Source organism: Scyliorhinus torazame, chromosome 14, assembly GCF_047496885.1.
Source record: "Scyliorhinus torazame isolate Kashiwa2021f chromosome 14, sScyTor2.1, whole genome shotgun sequence".
Classification (NCBI taxonomy): Eukaryota; Metazoa; Chordata; class Chondrichthyes; order Carcharhiniformes; family Scyliorhinidae; genus Scyliorhinus; species Scyliorhinus torazame.
The window spans coordinates 80,436,921-80,458,735 of NC_092720.1; the positions used below are offsets into that span (position 1 = coordinate 80,436,921).

At 46.8% G+C, this 21,815-nt stretch overlaps 1 protein-coding gene across 2 annotated transcripts in view; it reads left to right on the plus strand.

Annotated features, from left to right (window-relative positions):
- Positions 1-21,815, plus strand: part of kcnab1a (potassium voltage-gated channel subfamily A regulatory beta subunit 1a) — a 416,725-nt gene that overhangs the window by 281,888 nt on the left and 113,022 nt on the right. For both annotated transcript variants that reach the window (XM_072474409.1, XM_072474410.1), the window contains exon 8: positions 1,525-1,611. In XM_072474409.1, coding sequence (XP_072330510.1) covers positions 1,525-1,611 — 87 coding nt within the window. The remainder of the gene's footprint in view (positions 1-1,524; positions 1,612-21,815) is intronic.

A 21,815-nucleotide genomic window follows, 5' to 3' on the forward strand; every position in this document is an offset into this window, starting at 1 on the left:
GGGGAAGTAGATTTAGGACTGAGTTTAGGAGGACCTTCTTCACCCAAAGAGTTGTGAATCTATGGAATTCCTTGCCCAGTGAAGCAGTCGAGGCTCCTTCATTAAATGTTTTTAAGATAAAGATAGATAGTTTTTTGAAGAATAAAGGGATTAAGGGTTATGGTGATTGGGCCGGAAAGTGGAGCTGAGTCCACAAAAGATCAGCCATGATCTCATTGAATGGCGGAGCAGGCTCGAAGGGCCAGGTGGCCTACTCCTGCTCCTAGTTCTTATGTTCTTATGTAACTCACTTTTGACATCAAACCTAAGTACCATTGTCTGATTGATGCTGTAATCAGTTATAACTACAACTGATAATTGGCCACCAAACGCACAGTAATTGGCCAATTAGGCACTTTGCATTTAAAAGTGTTTTTGCACTGTTGAAGCTGTGGTGATGCAAGGTTCAAACCCAGAAATGTTCCAGATTTCTGGGGCGAGATTCTCCGACCCCCCGCCGGGTCGGAGAATCGCCGGGGCCTGGCGTGAATCCCGCCCCCGCCGGTTGCCAAAGTCTCCGGCACCGGATATTCGGCGGGGGTGGGAATCGCGCCGCGCCAGTTGGCGGGCACCCCGCTCGATTCTCCGGCCCGGATGGGCTGAAGTCCCGCCGCTAAAATGCCTGTCCCGCCGGCGTAAATTAAACCACCTACCTTACCGGCGGGACAAGGCGGCGCGGGCGGGCTCCGGGGTCCTGGGGGGGCGCAGGGCGATCTGGCCCCGGGGGGTGCCCCCACGGTGGCCTGGCCCGCGATCGGGGCCCACCGATCCGCGGGCGGGCCTGTGCCGTGGGGGCACTCTTTCCATTCCGCCTCCGCCACGGTCTCCACCATGGCGGAGGCGGAAGAGACTCCCTCCACTGCGCATGCGCGGGAATGCCGTCAGCGGCCGCTGACGCTCCCGCGCATGCGCCGCCCGGAGATGTCATTTCCGCGCCAGCTGGTGGGGCACCAAAGGCCTTTTCCGCCAGCTGGCGGGGCGGAAATTCGTCCAGCGCCGACCTAGCCCCTCAAGGTTGGGGCTCGGCCCCCAAAGATGCGGAGCATTCCGCACCTTTGGGGCGGCGCGATGCCTGTCTGATTTGCGCCGTTTTGGGCGCCAGGGCGGACATCGCGCCGTTTCCGGAGAATTTTGCCCCTGGTTCCTGACCCTGGATTGAAAATCCAGCTCCTCCACGTAAACTGTGTCACCCAATATTATTTCTTGTGTTTGTTGAACAGAATTTGTGTGTCATCTTAAACGTGCTAGACACCTGATTATACAGGAATTCAACAAGTACTTTTGAGGTATTATTTCAGTGAGTATTGCTGATGGCAGTGTATTGATAGTTTGTTTTTTAATGTGATTTGGTTGATTTAATGTGGAACATGTTGAGCATTGGCAGATTCTGATCAGTGGACTGAACAGTTAATCACAGTGCCTGGCTTCATTTTTGGTTGAATGCTTCTTCTGACTGCTAGAACTGAGCATGTTTACTATTCCTAGGTTTAAAGGCCTCTCTGCAGAGAATGCAGCTCGAGTACGTCGATGTTGTATTTGCAAATCGTCCAGACACCAATACCCCAATGGAAGGTCAGTGACACATGTTTTGATAATCAAGTGCAGTTGGGGGAGCTGCTGCACGATCTGATGTCTCTACATTGTGCTTACACACATCACCGTCCCACCGTCAAGGCCATTTTCAAATCAGACTTCATTTGCTTTGTATTATGGTGCACCATCGTTAACAAGATTACTGCAACTTACACCAATAGCACTTATAAAAGTGTCTTTCCTCACAGTAAAACTTGTGGCTTCTTGGTACTAATAATAATCTTTATTGTCACAAATAGGCTTACATTAACACTGCAATGAAGTTACTATGAAAAGCCCCTAGTTGCCACATTCCAGCGCCTGGTACTTCTGTTGGCTTGAGATAAAGACCTGATTCATAGATACATAGAAGATAGGAGCAGAAGGAGGCCTTTTGGCCCTTTGAGCCTGCTCCGCCATTCATCACGATCATGGCTGATCATCCAACTCAATAGCCTAATCCTGCTTTCTCCCCATAGCCTTTGATCCCATTCTCCCCAATTGCTATATCCAGCCGCCTCTTGAATATATTCAAAGTTTTAGCAGCAACTGCTTCCTGTGGTAATGAATTCCACAGACTCACCACTCTTTGTGTGAAGAAATGTCTTCTTATCTCTGTCCGAAATGGTTTACCCTGAATCCTCAGACTGTGACCCCTGGTTCTGGACACACCCATCATTGGTAACATCTTCCCTGCATCTACCCTATCTAGTCCTATTAGAATTTTCTAAGTCTCTATGAGATCCCCCCCTCAATCTTCTGAACTCCAGTGAGAACAATCCCAACCTAGTCAATCTCTCCTCATATGACAGTCCCGCCAACCCTGGAATCAGTCGCTGCACTCCCTCGAGAGCAAGAACATCCTTCCTCAGAGAAGGAGACCAAAACTGCACACAATACCCCAAGTGTGGCCTCACCAAGGTCCTGTACAATTGCAGCAACACATCCCTGCTTCTATACTCAAAACCTCTCGCAATGAAGGCCAACATACCATTAGCCTTCTTTACCGCCTGCCGCACCTGCATGCTTACCTTCAGCGAATGGTGCACAACGACACCCAGGTCCTGCTGCACACTCCCCTCTCCCAATTTACAACCATTCAGGTAGTAATCTGCCTTCCTGTTTTTGCTTCCAAAATGAATAACCTCACACTTATCCAAATTATACTGCAGCTGCCATTGGTTTGCCCACTCGCCCAATCTGTCCAGATCTTGCTGTAGGATCCCTGCATCCTCGTCACAATTCACTCTCCCACCTAATTTGGTATCATCTTCAGAATGATAAATATGAAACCTCTGTAGGGCTAAAACTGTAGTAACATGTCCGAAATTTTCCTTCCAGGGCCAGCCTTGTAAACCCCTACCACCATGCGAACCACCACCCCGCCGGGTTCCTTTTTAACAAGGGGTGAATGTGGTGGTATGTATTAGGGGTCATGTGGGACTGTGAAGCCGTGATGCTATTGGCTGACAGATCCCGGGTCCTGGTTGGCTGCTGACTCCTGGCTCCGCCCTGAAGGCGGAGTATAAGAACCCGAGCTTCTCCCCGCCGCATCATTCTGTTGCTGAACTGCTGGGGACAAGTCTCGCTTAATAAATAGTAGCGCACAATGACTTACGAGAGAGACGAGAAGTGATGAAGTCGATTCAGGCTTTATTAAGCGAGACTTGTCCCCTGCAGTTCAGCAACAGAATGGACTTTTGATCCCAGATTTCTTTTCTTCAATTCAAATTTCACCATCTGCCATAGTGGGATTTGAACCCGGGTCCCCAGAGCATTACTTTGGGTCTCTGGATAAGTAGTCCAGGGACAATACCACCATGCCGCCGCTTCCCCAAAAGGAACGATTGCAGGTTGATTTATGATGTACTAACATGGGGTTTTTTCATAGAATTTACAGTGCAGAAGGAGGCCATTCGGCCCATCGAGTCTGCACCGGCTCTTGGAAAGAGCACCCTACCCAAGCCCACACCTCCACCCTATCCCCATAACCCAGTAACCCCACCCAACACTAAGGGCAGTTTTGGACACTAAGGACAAATTTAACATGGCCAATCCACCTAACCTGCACATCTTTGGACTGTGGGAGGAAACCGGAGCACCCAGAGGAAACCCACGCACACACGGGGAGGACGTGCAGACTCCGCACAGACAGTGACCCAAGCCGGGAATCGAACCTGGGACCCTGGAGCTGTGAAGCAATTGTGCTATCCACTATGCTACCGTGCTGCCCAAAGATTTGGGTTTGCCCAAAGATTCTTGCAGAACTTTCATTCTTTTAACTGATGGTGCTATGGTTACCTCATTTTGAGTGTTACGGTGTCACTCTGAGATTCTTTTAACTTCACTGCACAAGCGGGGTTACTACACCACCGGCACCCATCCTGGTTATAGGAATGACCCATGTTTTGGGACGTGAGAAAGGGAAGGTGAAAGAGCCAAGTGGAGGTTCCATCACATTGAGCGTACTGTCAAAAATTTCTTACACAAAATGTTTCAAAATATTTTGAAATCAGGGCTGGATAAAAGAAAAGGGCAATGCTAAAGCTAATCTGGCAATTTTGTATTTGGAAAAAAATTGCTTTATATTTATTGAATTCACACACAAAACGTTTCTTTTTTTAAAAAGGCATTTTATTCAAACATACACAACATCAACAGAATACACAGTCCATCAAAGCATAGACAACAGTTTGTACAGTTTGTCCCCCTTTTAAATCTCCATGCAACATGCTACATCACTTTTTCTTGTTAAGTAGTTGTCTGGTTGAACAGTTTCTTGTGTGGAGTTTGAAATGTTGTATAGCAACATTAAAAATTAAGAAATTAGATGTGGTATATTATCACTGTGACGCACATTGATATTATCCAGGGATTGTATAGCACCTTCTGTTTTTAATCATATTGCAGCAGTTTGCTGACAGATTATCATCCAACATTTCTTGGCAAGACTATTAAAAGCCCATTACTATATCCACAATGTACATTTATGATTTCAATGATTGTTTATATGCCGTAGGTCAGGCTTAGTGTGGCTGTTTGTACGAAACCTGTTCCCTGGTTCCTAATGAAAGTGTCATTTAGCAGGCAGAAATTGTCAGATATGATAACATAACACATCTGATGATAATCCCCAGCATGGCTGTGTGACAGATGTTTCTCAAGAGCTTCAGGGCCTAAGAGATACTTGTGAACTTGCAAACTTAGAACATAATTATTTATCACATATGTAGGGAACGACCATTGTGAAATTGCAGTGGCAATGTAACATCACAAAGTGTCTTTTGATGTTTACCTGATCATTACTTGGCATCCTTTCCTTAAAGCCTTTGAACCATGGTGATATTTTACACTAATTGCCTTAATGCTTAATTTTGGTTTGTTAGTTTTACACTTTATTGACGGGCCATGATTGTTGATATGTAGACAGTCATTGGACTGAATAAAACGCTCCAAAAATGGGTGTGTTCTGCAACTGCACTGACATCAAGCACAATGATGTTGGGTCACGTTCCCAATGTCGTCGTGCCAGTTCTGAATATTAAGGCTGGCAGGCGGGGCTAGAATCGGGATCCCACCCACATTATTCAAATGCTGTTAAATTAGATATTTAAGCTTATTAATCGGGAAAATTATGGAAATAAATGCCGTGTGAGCAATATAACACTTGTGGAGTGTGTTTCACATCAGGTGGGCTTCCCATATTTTAAGCAGTGTGTTAGGACAGGTTTAAAGGATTCAGCTGAGCCCTGAGTTTCAGCTTAGCAGTTTAGAGTTCTGTGAGTACTGGAAGCACTTTACGGAAGAAGCAGAGTTTGCATTTCTAAGTGACCTTATTTAGAGGCCTTATTCCTCCTGCAGAGAGGTCTATTTAGACTTTAACCATCATCTTAGTCTTCAAACTAGAATAGGAGTCTGTGGGAGACAACCTCTAGTAAGGAGAATACAGAAGAGGAGCAGCGTGAGAGGAAGGAGGACACATCAGGAGGACAAGGATGCACTGGTGATGCCTGAGGGTGGCAGAGCTGTGCCTTACCCACAGGGTGATGAAGCCATCATGGATCCCCAGCAGAGGATTTGAAGAAATTATGCAAGCCCCTTGAGTATATGGGCTACGACTGAGCTATCTTTGGATGTCCGTGACACAATGCAAGAGGAGACCCCGGCTCTCAAGAGCCACAGTCACATCCTTTTGCGACATTCTGGCAGGAGAGGTTTCATCCAACTGGTTTTATGGTCACCAAATGCCTGCATCTGTCAAGGTGACTGTCGCGCTCAACTTCTTCGTGACAGGGTCCCTTCCGGCAGCATGTGGAGACCTCAGTGGCATAATGCAGCATGCTGTGCACCTCTGTGTCAAAGTCTTCACTGATACTATGTTCAGAAGGGCAGGAAATTACATTACTTGCACAGTGGACAGCCAGAGTCAACTGGAAAGAGCCAGAGGGTTTTCAGCGATTGCAGATTTCCCCAAGGTCCAGGGAACCAGTGGCGGCACACATGTCACCATCAAGACAATCCTCAACCTTTATTAACGGGAATGAACTGTTCATTCTTCTGAGAATGAGGGTGACGATGAGATGAGGGGACATGGCAATATCCAGATGGAAGGCCCTTGCCATGATCACATGGGTGGCTATGACATCAGGGATGTCTTGATAAGTTTGAGTTTATGATGTCCCAGCCTCAGCTGAGAGCGCGGCATGCGGAATGTGGGACTCATGTCACCATCCTGTCAACACGCTTACCCTGTCCAGTTATTGACACTCTGTAACCTTCCCTGCCTCAAACTATTAAAACTAGTATATACCTCCGGAAAGAAGTTCAACGGCAGAAACATATTAAAATAAACTCTGCATTAGGGACAGTGAGGTCAAGGCTTATTTGCATAGTTAACATTGCGACTAACTTGCGACTTAACATTAACAAGCAAAGGCACATGATGGCGTAGTGGTTAGCATTGCTGCCTCACGGCACCGAGGTCCCAGGTTCGATCCTGGCTCTGGTTCACTGACTGCGTGGAGTTTGCACATTCTCCCCATGTCTGCGTGCGTTTTGCCCCCACAACCCAAAGATGTGCAGGTTAGGCGGATTGACCACGCTAAATTGCCCCTTAATTGGAAAAAATTAATTGGGTACTCTTTTTTTTTAAATTTCAAAAACATTAATAAGCACAAGGAACACACCCACCCATATGTCCCATTTGGTGGTAATTGTGGAGTTTTTTTCTTTGAGTGATTTGGTACAGTGCTCCCTCATTTACAGCTGCACTGGAGAGTGGCCTTTGCCCTGCATGACTTCTGCTGGCATCCTCCATGTGACAGAGGCCTTGAGTGGCTCACCACTTTAGAAGACTACAGATGAGTGATAGGAGGAGTTCTATGCAGAGGCAATGGACGAGGACTGGGTTAAAGGCGGATGGATGAATGTAGCAGACGCTGCCCCCATCAGAAGTGTCCTCAGTGGTGCTTCCAAATGTTGGCAGCTACTCTTCATCCTCCACCACTCAGTCTGTCTGGTTCTCGTTGCCTTCCTCTGAGGGCCCAGGAGCTGGCTCAGTGCCCATGATCCCAGACCCCGGTCAGCCTGGCTCTGGGTCCCTGAACACAGAGCCAGGGAGATGGTATGCAGGTTGGAGCACTTACACACTGATGTGTCTGCAATATGTTCAGTTTGCCCTCCAGGACAGTCGCTAGTCTGTGGAAGAAGCTTGGTGCTCTGAAGAGTGGGTGATCTTGTGCCAGTGGACTGGATGCACACCTCCAAAGTCCGGGCCAGAGCATGCAATTTCACTAGTATATCTGCAAATCTCCATGTCCTAGTGTTGGATATCTAGCATCTGCCACATCAGGGATGACTCTAGAGGTTCAAGATCTGACTCGGAATCAATCTCTGGATCACCGCGAACACTCCTCTGACTGCCCACGGTCTGCTCCACCATACTCTTCGGCAGTGCATGTGAAATGTGAGGTCCATAGTCTCAGCAGAATGTGCCTGCCCTTGTCCTGACATGCTAATCCCTGCCTGTGAGCAAGTATTTGCACTGATACTTGGGCCAGAGAGAGGATATGACGGAGCTTCCTCCAAAGAATCTTCATCATCCTCATAGTGGAATAACAGCCTACCAATGACTGTTTTGCCTGCGCCAGGGGGACAGAGAGAGGGTTTTATAGCCTTCAAAGGCCTTTCCACTGCTATGCAAGGTCACAATGCTCAACAAATTTACAGTCATGTGCACCGCGAGATGTAGCGCACTGTAAACACTATACACACTTGCAGCAATTCCCAAAGCTTTTGGCTGTGAAGCTTCTCTGGGTTCTAGGCTCAGCTCGAGATTTATGTCTTTCATTAAATCCTGTCAAACATCAACCAACCACCCACTTTCACTATCCCCCTTTCTCCCCATTTACAATCCCTCGAGATCTGTGCTTTCCTCCAATCTCACCTCTGACAATCAACCTGGAGGCCTCGATCACTCAGATCCTCATCCTCGAATGGTGCCAGTATCACCAGGTCCAGGATCACCCCCCAGTTCAAATCCTCTCAAGGGCATTATGGGCACCTTTCTGCTGAAAATTGATGTAACATTGCAATCACTAACAGTTGATCTTATCCCGCTTACACACGATCAGCATTATGCTTGGCATCCCGCTGGAGGGCACATAATGTGTCCTCGTCATATCTAGGGGATGCTTTAACCCTTCTTCTCCCCCTCCCGTCTCCCTCACTCGCTTGCCTTGGACATCTCTGGAGGGAAACATATAATAACTGGACAAACCCTCTGTGCTAGGACCAGGAAAACTTGCTAAGTTGAATGCCAACTGTGGTCAGTGGCATGTCAGAGAAAGTTTCAACAGGTGCACAATTTATCTTAAAAGCCTGCAAATATCTCCCAGGCAAATGCTGTTGGAACATATTTGTGGGTCACCTGACTCTGCCCTCTGTCAGGTGGCCCTTAAAATGACTGCCTGTGACTTTGTCTGGATCACAACCATTGACTTCTGATGCCCTCCTGATATGATTGGGAGGAATCCTCACTTCCTCTGGCCTTCAAGCTGCCCCTGCTCCCAATTGGCCTATTTGTCCTTTTACTCAGTGTATTAGGACACTTCCGCGTGTGGCTCCTGCTCACCGTGTCAAAGTATATCATTCAGCCCATTGTGTGGAAATTACATAAATTTGTAAAAAAAATACTTGCCCAAAGTTTCCATGCAAAATTTTAAGAATAAAAAAAGGATAATTTTCTAACTTCAAGCTTCTGTCTAATATCTTTGTATGCCTCTACAGCATATTGAAAACTTGGATGCATAACACATAAGATTTTGCAACCTTTATTCAGTAGATCATGTGAGCATATGCCCAGAGTTCTGATGTATGTATGAGTGAGAATAGTTGGAAAATTACATTGCTTTGGTAACAGAATTGGCTGGATTTTTTGTTCCTGAGACAGTGTTGATGCCGGGGCAGAATTTCTTGGACTTCCACGACAGCAAAACTGGCAGTGCACGTGGACAGATTCAATACCGTGCAGGGGCTAGCACCAACACCACGTGGAACACAACGATATCAAAGGAAAATGGTGCCTAATTTGCCAGATTCGCGATTGACACTCAGGAGGCTGACAAGCTGCAGCCGCATGTACACACTTCACTCCCCACGCACACCATCCCAGCCAACAAGATGGCACTGGTTGAGCTGGAGTGCACTCACCCTGCTGATGGGTCAGCTGGGGCCAGAGGGCACCTAGTTGGGGAGTGCCTTGGAGAAAACCCATATGACCTGTGGCCCTAAGTTCATAGTGGGCAGTCAGCTGCCTACGCAGCTGCATGGCTGCCTTGCAGGTGCTGTGCCCATCCACCCCGACCCCACAGCCCATCTCCTGGCTACCACCCTGCTACTCCCCCGACCCTGGCAGAAGCCCCCTGGCCACCGGCATGACTGTGAGCAAACTACGGCAATGTTGGGTACTTTCCATACCCCTTCTCCCACTCAGCAACCACGGCGCCTGTTTCACGACTTTTAAAAGCACAAATGAACCTCGCCATTGGGAATCCGGCCCAGTGGAGGCAGAGAATCGCGAAGGCGCTGGTGAATACAGGGTGAGGCCCGCTATTGATATACCAAGGATGTTTCCTGTACGTGCGTTCTGGAAAGCATTAACGTCGCAGTCAAGGGGACGGAGAATTGCAATTTGAAGTGAAACTGGTGCCCGTCACGATTTTGACGTCGGAAACGATTCTCCGCCCAATTACGTTTCCCGATTCCGGCATCAGCCAAGGGAGAATGTTTTTTTCTGCCATTTTAATGAAACATTAGTAAAATCACGGAAGTGTGGAATATTCTGAGATGTTGATTGTGAGAAATGCAATTTCATAACATGCTTCTAAAAGCAGTTCAGTAACTGCATACATTTCTGAATCTTCATGAATGTAGCTGTTTAATGTCCATTTGTAGAAGGAATTGCTTACCTGACCAGACACAATTTCTGACAGCACAGTGACAATAACATGGATTAGTTCACATTCATTTCCACTGAATTAGATGGATTTCAAGACAATCAGTAGTTTCACGGTCACCATTACTGATATTAGCTTTTGATCCAGACTTTATTGAATTAACTGAATTAAATTTCCCAGCTGCAGTGGTGGGATTTGACTTCAAGTCTCCAGATTATTAGGCCAGGCTTCTGGATTAGTAGTGGAGTAACATAACCATCATGCTACTGTGCCCTTGTGACCGCTGACATTAAGTATGGGGCTTTGGATAAGTTAGTCGAACAAATTGGCAGTGAGCTGAGTACAGCCTGTTTTGGGAAAATTGAGAGGCAGCAACAGCAGCAGATGATCTTTCCCGAGTATTGCTGAAAAAAGAGACATACAGTTGAAGTATTTTGTCTTCAACTCATCAGGACAGGCACAAGAATGCCAAATTTAGAAGAGAGCAACAATTTATATTGCATGAGAAAAGGGGTGCTGATTGGCTGGTAAGTCAATTCTGATTGGTTGAGGTGTTGTTATGAAGAATGCACCAGTGAATTATTGTTCCCCTTGCTTATGCCAGGACATGTTCCTCATGCCTGCATATGAATAGATGTAGCTTCAAGCTAATGTAAATATGTAAATGATCCACATTGTGAGCCCAGCTGATGAATGACTGTACATGCATTCATGGTGGAATTGTTCACCAACAAATGGCTAAGATTTAAATTAGTTCCTTAGTAAGCCCTGTAATGTGCCCTTGATCATGTATTATTTTGTGTTTTCAGATATGTATGACATATGGAAATGTCCAGCAGTTAACTTTCTTTAAAAGTTCTTAAATATGAGATTGGAGGAAGGAATTCAGTTTTAATTTAACAAAAGTTAAATCAGTTACATTATGTTAAGTAAGTTACATTAACTTTAATCATTCAGTCATTCTCCCACTAAATTGTTGGCAGCGTGGACAGTTGAAAATTAAAATCAAATCACTTACTAGCAAAACTCTGGAGTACTACAGAGGCAATTGTCACAAGGGTCCTGAACAAAGGAAGTGAGAAGCTCCAGAGAGTGTAATTACTGTGAACCACAACACAAGCAAAAATAAATCGGCAGAATGTCAGTTTGAAAAACAAGAGCATAGGGGCTATTTTTACCCAAGTTCCTGGCAGAAATGGAACACTGGTGTAATTAAAATAGTCTCCAAAAATGTACCATCCCATTCTCACTTGATTCCCACCTGCCACTGTTTACGTTGTGCAATATCTGAGGTGACTGACTGCCCCTGTTAGAAATTACTATTGGTGATAATAGAAACCATGGCATTCCTCTTTAAAGGCGTTAACCCCTTCAAATAATGGTTAGAGTAAATCGCAGACGAATACAGTGCGGAAGAGGCACGTCGGCCCAAGTCTGCACCGACACATGAAAAACACCTGGGGCGGGATTCTTCCATCCCGCGGCAGAGTGTCCACACCGGCGTAAATGCTGTTGCGTTTTACGACGGCGTGAACGGATGCTGCCAGGAGTAATTCTGGCCCCTATAGGGGGCCAGCATGGCGCTGAAGCGGTTCGCAGCGCTCCAGCTGCCGATCCTGGCGTGAACTGTGCGCCGCGGAATCTGCGCAGTGCGCCACCACGCCCATGTGCATTGGCCTTCTTCTACCCGCCGGCCCCAACGCAGCATGGGGCAGGAGTACAGGGGCCGGCGCGTAGGAAAAGAGGCCGGGGACAGAAAGGCCAGCCCGCCGATCGGTGGGCCACGATCGCGGGCCAGGCCGCATCGGAGGCCCCCCCCCCCCCCCCCCCCCCCCCCAGGGTTGGAGCCCCCCTCCCCCATACAAGCCGCCACCCAACCCTTGCAGGCAGAGTTCCCGCTGGCAGCGAGCAGGTGTGGACGGCGCCGGCGGGACTCGTTTTTTTTATCGGCCGCTCGGCTCTCCGGGCCAGAGAATCGGCGGGCCAGCCACGTAGAGCGGTCGGCGACCGGCGCCACACCAACCACGCCGGTGCCGATTCTCCGCTCTGCAGAGAATCACGTGCTGGCGTCGCGGTGGCGTGGCCCGGTCGCGGGGTTCTCCGGCCCGGCCCAGGGCTGGGAGAATCCCGCCCCTGACTTGGCCCATAGCCTTGAATGTTGTGACATGCCAAGTGCTCATTCAGGTACTTTTTAAAGAATGTGAAGTAACCCACCTCTACCACCCCCAGGCAAATGCATTCCAGATTGTCACCACCCTCTGGGTAAAAATGTTTGTCCACAAATCCCCCACCTAAACCTCCTGTCCCTCAACCTGACCCTCTGTCCTTTTGTGACTGACCCTTCAACTAAGAGGAACAGCTGCTCCCTCTGCACCCTGTCCATACCCCTCATAATCTTGTGCACCTCGATCAGTTTGCCCCTATCCAGCGAAATGTTGTGCAAATATATTATTTTTCCATTATTTTTGTCCCCTGCTCTATGAGTACATGCATGAGTTTGCCGCTTGATCAGTCCTCTCTGTTTCATATCCAATCAGAAGTCTATGCTTCTGTCCCAGTTATCCTCAAGAAGTTGTTTTTAAATGACACAAAAAAATTGAGAGTGGGGAGCAGGTAATCCGTAATTAGCAACAGAATGTCTGGTGACCTGCTGGATTGAAGACACCATCAACAAAATTTTATTTTTAAAAAATAATTTTAGAGTACCCAATTAATTTTTTCCAATTAAGGGGCAATTTAGCGTGGCCAATCCACTTCGCCTGCACATCTTTGGGTTGTGGGGGTAAAACCCATGCAAACATGGGGAGAATGTGCAAACTCCACACAGACAGTGACCCAGAGCCGGGATCGAACCTGGGACCTCGGCGCCGCGAGGCAGCAGTGCTAACCCACTGCGCCACTGTGCTGCCCTACCATAATTAATTAATGAAGTATAAAACTAGCTACTACAAATAGCAGAGACAAACAAACTAGAAAGCTGCAGAATGCACAGGAAAGTGTTTATTTATTTATGGAACTGCAGTGGGTCTGTCGCTTACTCAGGCACTAAATTAAACTTTAATATTCGTCCATGTACAAACCCTGGGGGATTAGTTCTAAAAGTGCAAACTGTTCTTTTTAAGTTCCCAAAACAAAATCAAATTTCACTCTCAAATATAAGCAATTGTTTGTCCTCCACTAATTCAGAGAGCATAAATAAAAATATCTACAAGTCACTTCTTCTCATCCTATTGGTCTAACCTCAGTACATCACCTCTTGACTTTGATTCCGAAATGAATTTCTGTAATCAGTTGTTTCATTTGTAAAGCTGACAGTAGTTGCTCTTTTATTATAGAAAAGTAACATAGCCTACCTCTTTCCAAAGAACAATGGGAGGGAGAGCCTCTGGCTTGGCAACGTGGTGGGTAGATATTTTAACAAGCTAGTCAAGTTCTGTTAGGAGCTTCACAACACAGCAAGAGAGGTGGACTGGTTGTTTCTGCTTATTCCTGGTTTATCATTTATATACGGCCCCAGATTTTGCAGTAGGAATTACAGTGGAACTGTCAGCATTCATTGTCATCATTCCGCTGAAACTGGTAACTTCTGGAGTCTACACTGTGAGAGGTTCACGCTCCCGTTTCCTTCACGGATCATCCCTGACTTTAGGATTTTACAAACGACAAAATTACACAGATACAGGGTTTGGCTCAACCACAAGCTTGTTGTTTACTTTTTGAAACTCCTGATGCCCTAATACAAAGAGCTCTAAACTAGTGTATGACACTACACAGCACTAATTGGTTAGCCCGATTTAAAAACTTCAACCCCAATACCCCTTGGATTTGGTTGATAATTTACAGTCTCCCATATGGTTGGTCCTTCCGGTGTGAATTGTAACTCCGTAAGCCAGTGTGACCATTCCTGACCCTCCCTGACTGCAGTGGCAGACCCTTCGATCTTGTCTTGTTTATGATCATTCTCAGCAGAATATCACAAACACAATTTCTGATGGCCAGTGTTTAGCACCTTTCGATCTCTTTAATCTGTTACATGCCCTGGTCCAGACAGACTCATTCAGCACTGGTGTTATTTCCATTAGCGAAAATGATGGATTGCATTAAAGTGAGATATCTCTGGCTCCAAAGTTGATATGCATGCAAACGTTTCTCACCTTCATCGACCATTGTGAATGCTATTTGTGTGATAGCTATTGTCAGGGGCCATTTGTAACAATGGCTTCCTCAGCTTCTTAATTGGGTTATCTGATGGCAGTGATCTTAAGCCACTGTTATGATAATGTCCCAATGCCCTTCAATGGTATCAGCCCTGCTTCGATGTTGGAATGTTTGAATTAATTCTTTACAGTACCCAATTCATTTTTTCCAATTAAGGGGCAATTTAGCGTGGCCAATCCACCTATCCTGCACATCTGTGTTGTGGGGGCAAAACCCACACAGACCACGGGGAGAATGTGCAACCTCCACACGGGCAGTGATCCAGAGCCGGGATCGAACCTGGGAGCTCAGCGCCGTGAGGCATCAATGCGAACCACCGCGCCACCGTGCTGCCCCTCTGTGATTTTTTTTTTGTGTTGAGGCAAGGCTCTTTTGTTTACAATACTTGCAACCACTGGTTTTGGGGGTTTTCATATTTCATAACATCCAGTTGAGAGGGTTCTGATCCTACAGCGCTGTCAAACACACAAATACAGATGTTGCTGTCAGCAATTTGACCTTTCTACATAGGGTGCACCATTGAAAGAGTTACGTCTTGTTGGAAGAGGTGTTTAATGAAGTTTCTAATAGTGCAAAGTACACTGTTGGTGTACCTACATCAGATGGATTGCCCTGCTCACCGCCATTTTCTCTTGAGCAATTTGTGTTTGCCGACATATGTTATCTTTGCCAGCAATGTTCACATCCCAAGAAAGAGTAATAATAATAATCTTTATTATTGTCACAAGTGGCCTTCCATTAACATTGCAATGAAGTTACTGTGAAAATCCCACAGTAACACAGTTCCACAATGGAACATTGGCTCGGAAGATCGTAACTTTTGCAATTTTAAAAATAAAACATGGAGGAACAGAGTCCCATGACCGCAAATTGGTTTTAACAAGGAAAAAAACATTGATTAAACATGGAAAAATTGGATTATGATACAATACTTCTTTGCATCCCCCCCTGCACTCTGGACTTGTACAATACTTCTTTACTCCACCGTTAGTTTAACAGATACATACAGATTTTAAGATTAACATAGATTACGAAGTACATTTTGTACAAGGGTCTCTGGAACACAAGGTTGTTTTAAACGCACAAGGTGGCTGTGGTCAAATATGCTCTGCACTCTGGGCCTCGAGAGAAGGTCTGTGGATTTCTCCTCCGAATCTCCCCAGATGATTGCCACATGAGAGTTTCTAAACTCCACTCCAAAAAAGTAAATCTTCTTTCAAAGCAATGCTTTCCAGCAGCAGTTTACATCACTAATCCATTCCAGGTTTTCCAACTACACTGTCAAACAAGGCTTCTAGTCCACTTACAACAAATAAACTAATATCAAATTTTCCTCCTCCTTTTAGGCTTCCTTTGTCTTAACTGGTTTAACACAAACTCCGAGGTACAGCCACCAGTTTCCATAGTGTCAGGTGGATGTACCTTTAAGAAATGGGTGTTTATCAAATAGCTGCAGTGATGTCATTGTGTGGGTAGAGCTGGGTTCTGCTCTGATTTTTACTTTCGTTTTGTGCTGAAAGCTGGTTTTGGCTCTGTTTAGTTTCGCTTTCAGTTGGAGAGCTGCATGTGAACCAATCAGATGTGTGTATTGATCTTTCTCTCTACAAGCTAAAGAATGTCTTCAGCTCATTGATGATTTCAAAGTGATACCTGTTTCTGTAGAGAATTTAAACCTGCTGTCTTTGTTAAAAAGTGTTTGGGGCGTATGGATGTTGTTAGGAAAGTTACTAAGGGTTACCTATAGAATATTGTATTTCGGAAAGTATCAGTGTTGATAGTTGATGAACTGTTTACTGTGTGTTTATAAAATGTTAACTGGATTCATAGAATAAACATTGTTTTTGTTTAAAAATACTTTTAGATCTCTGTTGCATCACACCTGTAAAGTGGCACTTGTGCTCCCCATAACCAAAATCTATTAAAAGTTGTGGGTCAGGTGAACTCCATGATATACTTTGGGGTTCTCTAAATACTGGCCCATAATAATAGTTATTTCAACTCGTGTTCCACTGGCTATGGTAAAATCTCACAAACCTGAAAATCACTTCAGATATCTTTCTCGTAGTCTCAGCCTTCTCCTCAGCTCTGTCTATCTTTACTGGACAGTTCTCTGTTCTAGTACCTTTATCCTCAGGCTTCTCCTCATTTCTCTACTTTCCTAAACTAGCTGCTCTTCAGATCTCTCCACTTATATTCTTAACAATTACTCGATGATATAGCCTTTCTTCCAGAAAAGCTGAGAGAGATGTTCCCGCATTAGCCTTGTCACGACACCCTGGGCTAGTGCGCAGTCAATTCCAGACCCACTTAACTTGGAGTCGCAACACAGATGAACACAGGTGTGGGTGGCATGGTAGCACAGTGGTTAGCACTGTTCCTTCACAGCACCATGGTCCCAGGTCGCTGGGTCGCTGTCTGTGTGGAGACTGCACATTCTCCCTGTGTCTCTGGGTGCTCTGGTTTCTTCCCACAGGTCCAGAAAGACGTGCTGTTAGGTGAATTGGACATTCTGAAATTTCCCTCAGTATACCTGAACAAGCGCCGGAATGTGGCGACTAGGAATTTTTCACAGTAACTTTATTGTGGTGTTAATGTAAGCCTACTTGTGACAATAAAGATTATTTTTTAAAAATTATTAGATTTTACTTTAAAATACCCGAGATCCATGGCTGAGCCCAATAAACTACAATCACCAGGTTTGTAACTTTAAAACACAAGTAACCTTTTATTATGTACAGTATTCTAATTAAATGGACAGAAAATGTAACTATCCACTACGCCTTTCACAAATCCCCTTCCTAACTCGCCCCAATGTATAATGTCTATATTATATATATATATCACACACACAAAACACAAAGGGAAAAGGGTGGCAGAAAGAGAAAGAAAATATTATTAAAAGGAAAAGGATCTTTGATACACTGGGATGATTTCCAGTCAATGTCTTTCTGAAGTTCAGGCTTTTGTTTTGGTACTTCTTCCTTCTAGGTTTGAGTTGGTTTTCCCTGGCAAGGTTGTCTACTATCAGCAAATTTTCAGGTTTACAGCAAAGTATATACCAGGCACTCTCTGCTTTCAGAACAAGCGAGCAATTATTTTACTTCAGCCAGCAGGAGAGGGGGAGAGAGTGTTCCTTTCACTTCCAAGGTCTAAACACTTCTGCCTAGTTCTCTCAGAAAGCATCACGCAGGAACCAATCAATGAACGTTGTCAGACAGAACACTGTCCCTGACCATCCCACCAGTTGCCAGTTAACCATTCAAACCAACTCTCTTCACACCTGGGGCGGGATTCTCCGACCCCCCGCCGGGTCGGAGAATTGCCGGGGTCTGACGTGACTACTGCCCCGCCGGTTGCCGAATTCTCCGGCACCGGAGATTCGGCGGGGGGGGATCGTGCCACGCGTTTGGCGGGCCCCCCCCCCCGGTGATTCTCCGGCCCGGATGGGCTGAAGTCCCGCTGCTGGAATGCCTGTCCTGCCGGCGTGGATTAAACCACCTCTCACCGGCGGGACAAGGCGGCGCGGGTGGGCTCCGGGGTCCTGGGAGGGGCGCGGGTTGATCTGGCCCCGGGGGGTGCCCCCATGGTGGCCCCGCCCGCGATCGGGCCTGTGCCGTAGGGGCACTCTTTTCCTTCCGCCTTCGCCATGGTCTCTACCATGGCGGAGGCGGAAGAGACCCCCTCAACTGCGCATGCGCGGGGATGCCGTGAGCGGCCGCTAACGCTCCCACGCATGCGCCGCCCAGCAGTGTCATTTCCGCGCCAGCTGGCGTGGCACCAGAGGCCTTTCCCGCCAGCTGGCGGGCCGGAAATCAGTCCGGCGCGGGCCTAGTCCCTCAAGGTTAGGGCACAGCCGCTCAAGATGCGGAGGATTCCGCACCTTTGGGGTGGCGCGATGCCAGACTGATTTGCGCCGTTTTTGGTGCCGGTCGGCGGACATTGCGCCGATTATGGAGAATTTTGCCCCTGGTTCCTAAGATCCATTCGGTGCCGAGAAGTCTGGGGCGCGATTCTCCCAGCCCCGCGCCGGGCCGGAGAATCGGCGCAACCACACCATGCTGCTCCGACGCTGGCGCACGATTCTCCGAGTTGTGGAGAATCGGCGCCATTTGCGCCACCGCATTTGGTGCGGCGCAGGTCGCGGGCCGCTGTTCGTGGCCGGGTCGCCTTTTCTTAGGCCCGGATGGGCCGAGCGGCCGCGCGGAAATGGCAGAGTCCCACCGGCGCCGTTCACCACTGGTCGCTGCCGGCGGGAACCCTGCGCGAAGGGTCAGGGGGCGGCCTGTGGGGTGGAGAAAAGCGTTCCTTCACCGGGAGGGGGGGGGCATCCGATGGGGTTTGGCCTGCGATTGGGGCTCACCGATCAGCGGGCCGGCCTCTTACCCCCCCCCCCAATCCCCGGGCCTACTTTGTTGCGCGGCCGGCCCCTGAACCACTACGCCATGTTGTGTCGGGGCCGGTGCGCTGAAGAAGTCCCCCGCGCATGCGCGGGTTGGCGCGGCGCCCATTTACCGCCGGGAAGGGAGGCTGGAGCGGCGTGAACCTCTCCAGCGCCGTGCTGGCCCCCTGTGGGAGTCATAATCGCTACTGCCCGCGGCCGTTTCGTGCCGTTGTGAAACGCGACAGCGTTCACACACGGGCCGAAAACTTAGTCTCCATTTCGGAGAATCGCGGCCGGGGTCTCTCCTTTCCAAAATACAAAACCTGGGAACACAATGTCCTGTCAAGCAGGCTGTTTCAACTTTGAATCTTCTGCTTAAAGGCACATCCAAATTATGGGTCCACAGACCAAAATAATAAAAAAGAAAAGAAAAGAAATAGGATGAAATATCAGGAAGGACAGCCTTCTAAAACCAACTGCTTCCAGCAGAGCTGTGAGAGTTGCTTCCTCTCACTACTTGTCTCCAACTACAATCAAATTAGCCAAATTATAACTTAAAAGCTTCTCTACCTTGTAAGGTCCCAGTTGCTAAGCAATGCCAGCATATCTCTGCTGACCTATTTATTCTTCATGCCGTAGGGCTCTCTAAGCACAATATAAACACAGTTGGAACTTAACCAACCCCACACATACTAACATTTTTGTCCATTATGAATCTAACTATTGATTTTACCCTTCCAGACACAGAAACATTAAATTAAAACCACTTAAAACTATACCTTAGTACTAATGTATACCAATACAAATATAAAGCCCTTAAAACTGCCCTTGTTTTCCTAACACACAGGATGTGGGTGTCGCTGGATAGGCCATCATTTATTGCCCATTCCCAATTGTCCTTGAAAAGGTGGCAGTGAGCCACCATCTTGAGCTGCTGCAGTCCTTGTTGTGTAAATACACTCACAGCGTTGCCATTGTGAGTCAGTGGTGGCGGAAGTTAATGTTTCAGGGGGTAGACGAGGTACCAATCAAGTGGGCTGCTTTGTCCTGGATGACACCAAGCTTCTTGAGTGTTGTTGGAACTGCACTCATCCAGGTTTGAATGCTTGGTCCTGGGTAGTGTGAATGAATGCCAGTTACCTGAGGTACAAGTTCAATAGTTTTCTTCTCTCTATCTGAAATCCTCCTTCTCCTCCAAATCTATAACAGCGATTAGTTAGGCTTATTAGACCATAAGAAATATGAACAGGAGTAGTCCCTCGAGCTTGCCTCACCATTCGATAAGCTCATGGTTGATCCTATTGTGGCCTAATTCCTCTTCATCTCTGCCTTAAATTCGAGACCCTTTATTTTTAAATTGCACCCCTTCATTATAGATTTTCCAACAAGGGGAAACATCCTTCCAGCATCTACCCTGCCATGCGCCTTCAAAATCTTAATGTTTCAATAAGATCACCCCTCATTCTTCTAACTCCAATATGCAGAGGCCCAACCTTTCCTCAAGGTAACCCAGGAATCAGCCGGGTGAATCTTCTATGAACTGCTTCAAATGCAAGTATGCCGCTCCTTCAGGGAGACAAAAACTGTACACAGTACTCTGTGTGGTCTGACCAAAGTCTTGTACAGTTGTAGCAAGACCTCCATACTTCTATACGCCATCTCCCTTGTGATGAGGGCCAACATCCATTTACCTTCCTAATTATTCACTGTACCTGCATGCTAAACTTTTGTGATTCATGTACAATGACACCAAGATCCTTCAATACCACAGCAATCTACAGTTCGTTTCCATTTAAATGTAATTCACTGTGGCCGTGACAGAGGAAGCAATTGTTGTTTGCATGTGGAAAAGCCGAAAGGACAACTGCAGACGGTATTGCAACTGAAAAAAAATGCTCAAACTATGGTATAAATAAAACAACTTGCAAATGCCATCCCAAACTGTCAACCTCACCATTAGGAACTCAAATTCTCAAGAATAGAACCTGGGAATGCAGAAACATCCATCTTGTCCAGATGAGCTGTGCTAAAGGGGCAATGGTGCCAGTAAGGGCCTGAGATTTCTGCTTTAAGAATGATTGCATTTAAGGGATCATATGGAACGTCCATGCTTCTAGTTCTGCCTGCCATAAACTAAAATTTTTCAGTCATGGCATTGACCCCGAGTGAACTGGGCCCTTGGACCAGCTTGGCTGATTCAGTGTTGTGTTTTGCAGAATGTGCGAATGTAATGAGCATAACATTAAGGAATTGGCCTTTTGTAGAAAGTAAAGGAGAAATGTTAAAATGTTTATTCATGTAAGTGGGAGTATTTTTTAACTGATAGGGCGTGTATGTGTCATTTATCTAATTAATGCTGTTTGCAAATTGGCTGCCACTCTCTGGTTTATAATAGTGACTACATTTTTAAAAAATGTATGTGTCACTGGCAAGGCCAGCATTTATTATTGATTCCTTTTGCCCTTGAGTAGGTGGCGGTAAGCTGCTTTCTTGAAGCACCATGGTGAATGTACTCCCACAGTGTTGTTAGAGAGGGGGGAGTTCAAATAACACTTCATTGACTTGAAAGCATTTTGGGGTGTCCCGAGGTTGTGAAAGTGCTATATAAATGCAAGTTCTTGCTAATGTATAACAAGTTTGAACAAGACCAGTTAGCAATTCCAAAATCAATTTATTGATTACAGGATAATACCAGGGATGACAAAGTGTAGTTATGGAGGGCAGTGCCAGGGCAGATCCTCTGGGTAGCCCCATTGATAGCAGGGTTCACATTCTATTTGTTGGGGTGAGAGCCCCGATGCGGGTTGGGGGGGGGTGGGTGGAGGGAGACCCTGGTGCTTGTGGGTGGGTCCATGGGAGGGGGGGGCTGCGGAGGGCATTTTTAAAAACCCATACATGGGATGTCGGTGTCTCTGCCTGGGCTAGCATTTATTGCTGACCTTCGGAAGATGGTGTGAGCTGGCTTCTTGTACAGGCTGCAGTCCCTGAGGTATCGATACATCCATAGTGCTGTTAGGGAGGGAATTTCGAGGATTTTGACCCAGCGACAGTAAAGGAACAGTGGGATATTTCCAAGTCAATATGGTGAGTGACTTGGAGATGTACCTGCAGGTTGTGGTATTTCCAGATATCTGTTGCTCTTGTCCTTC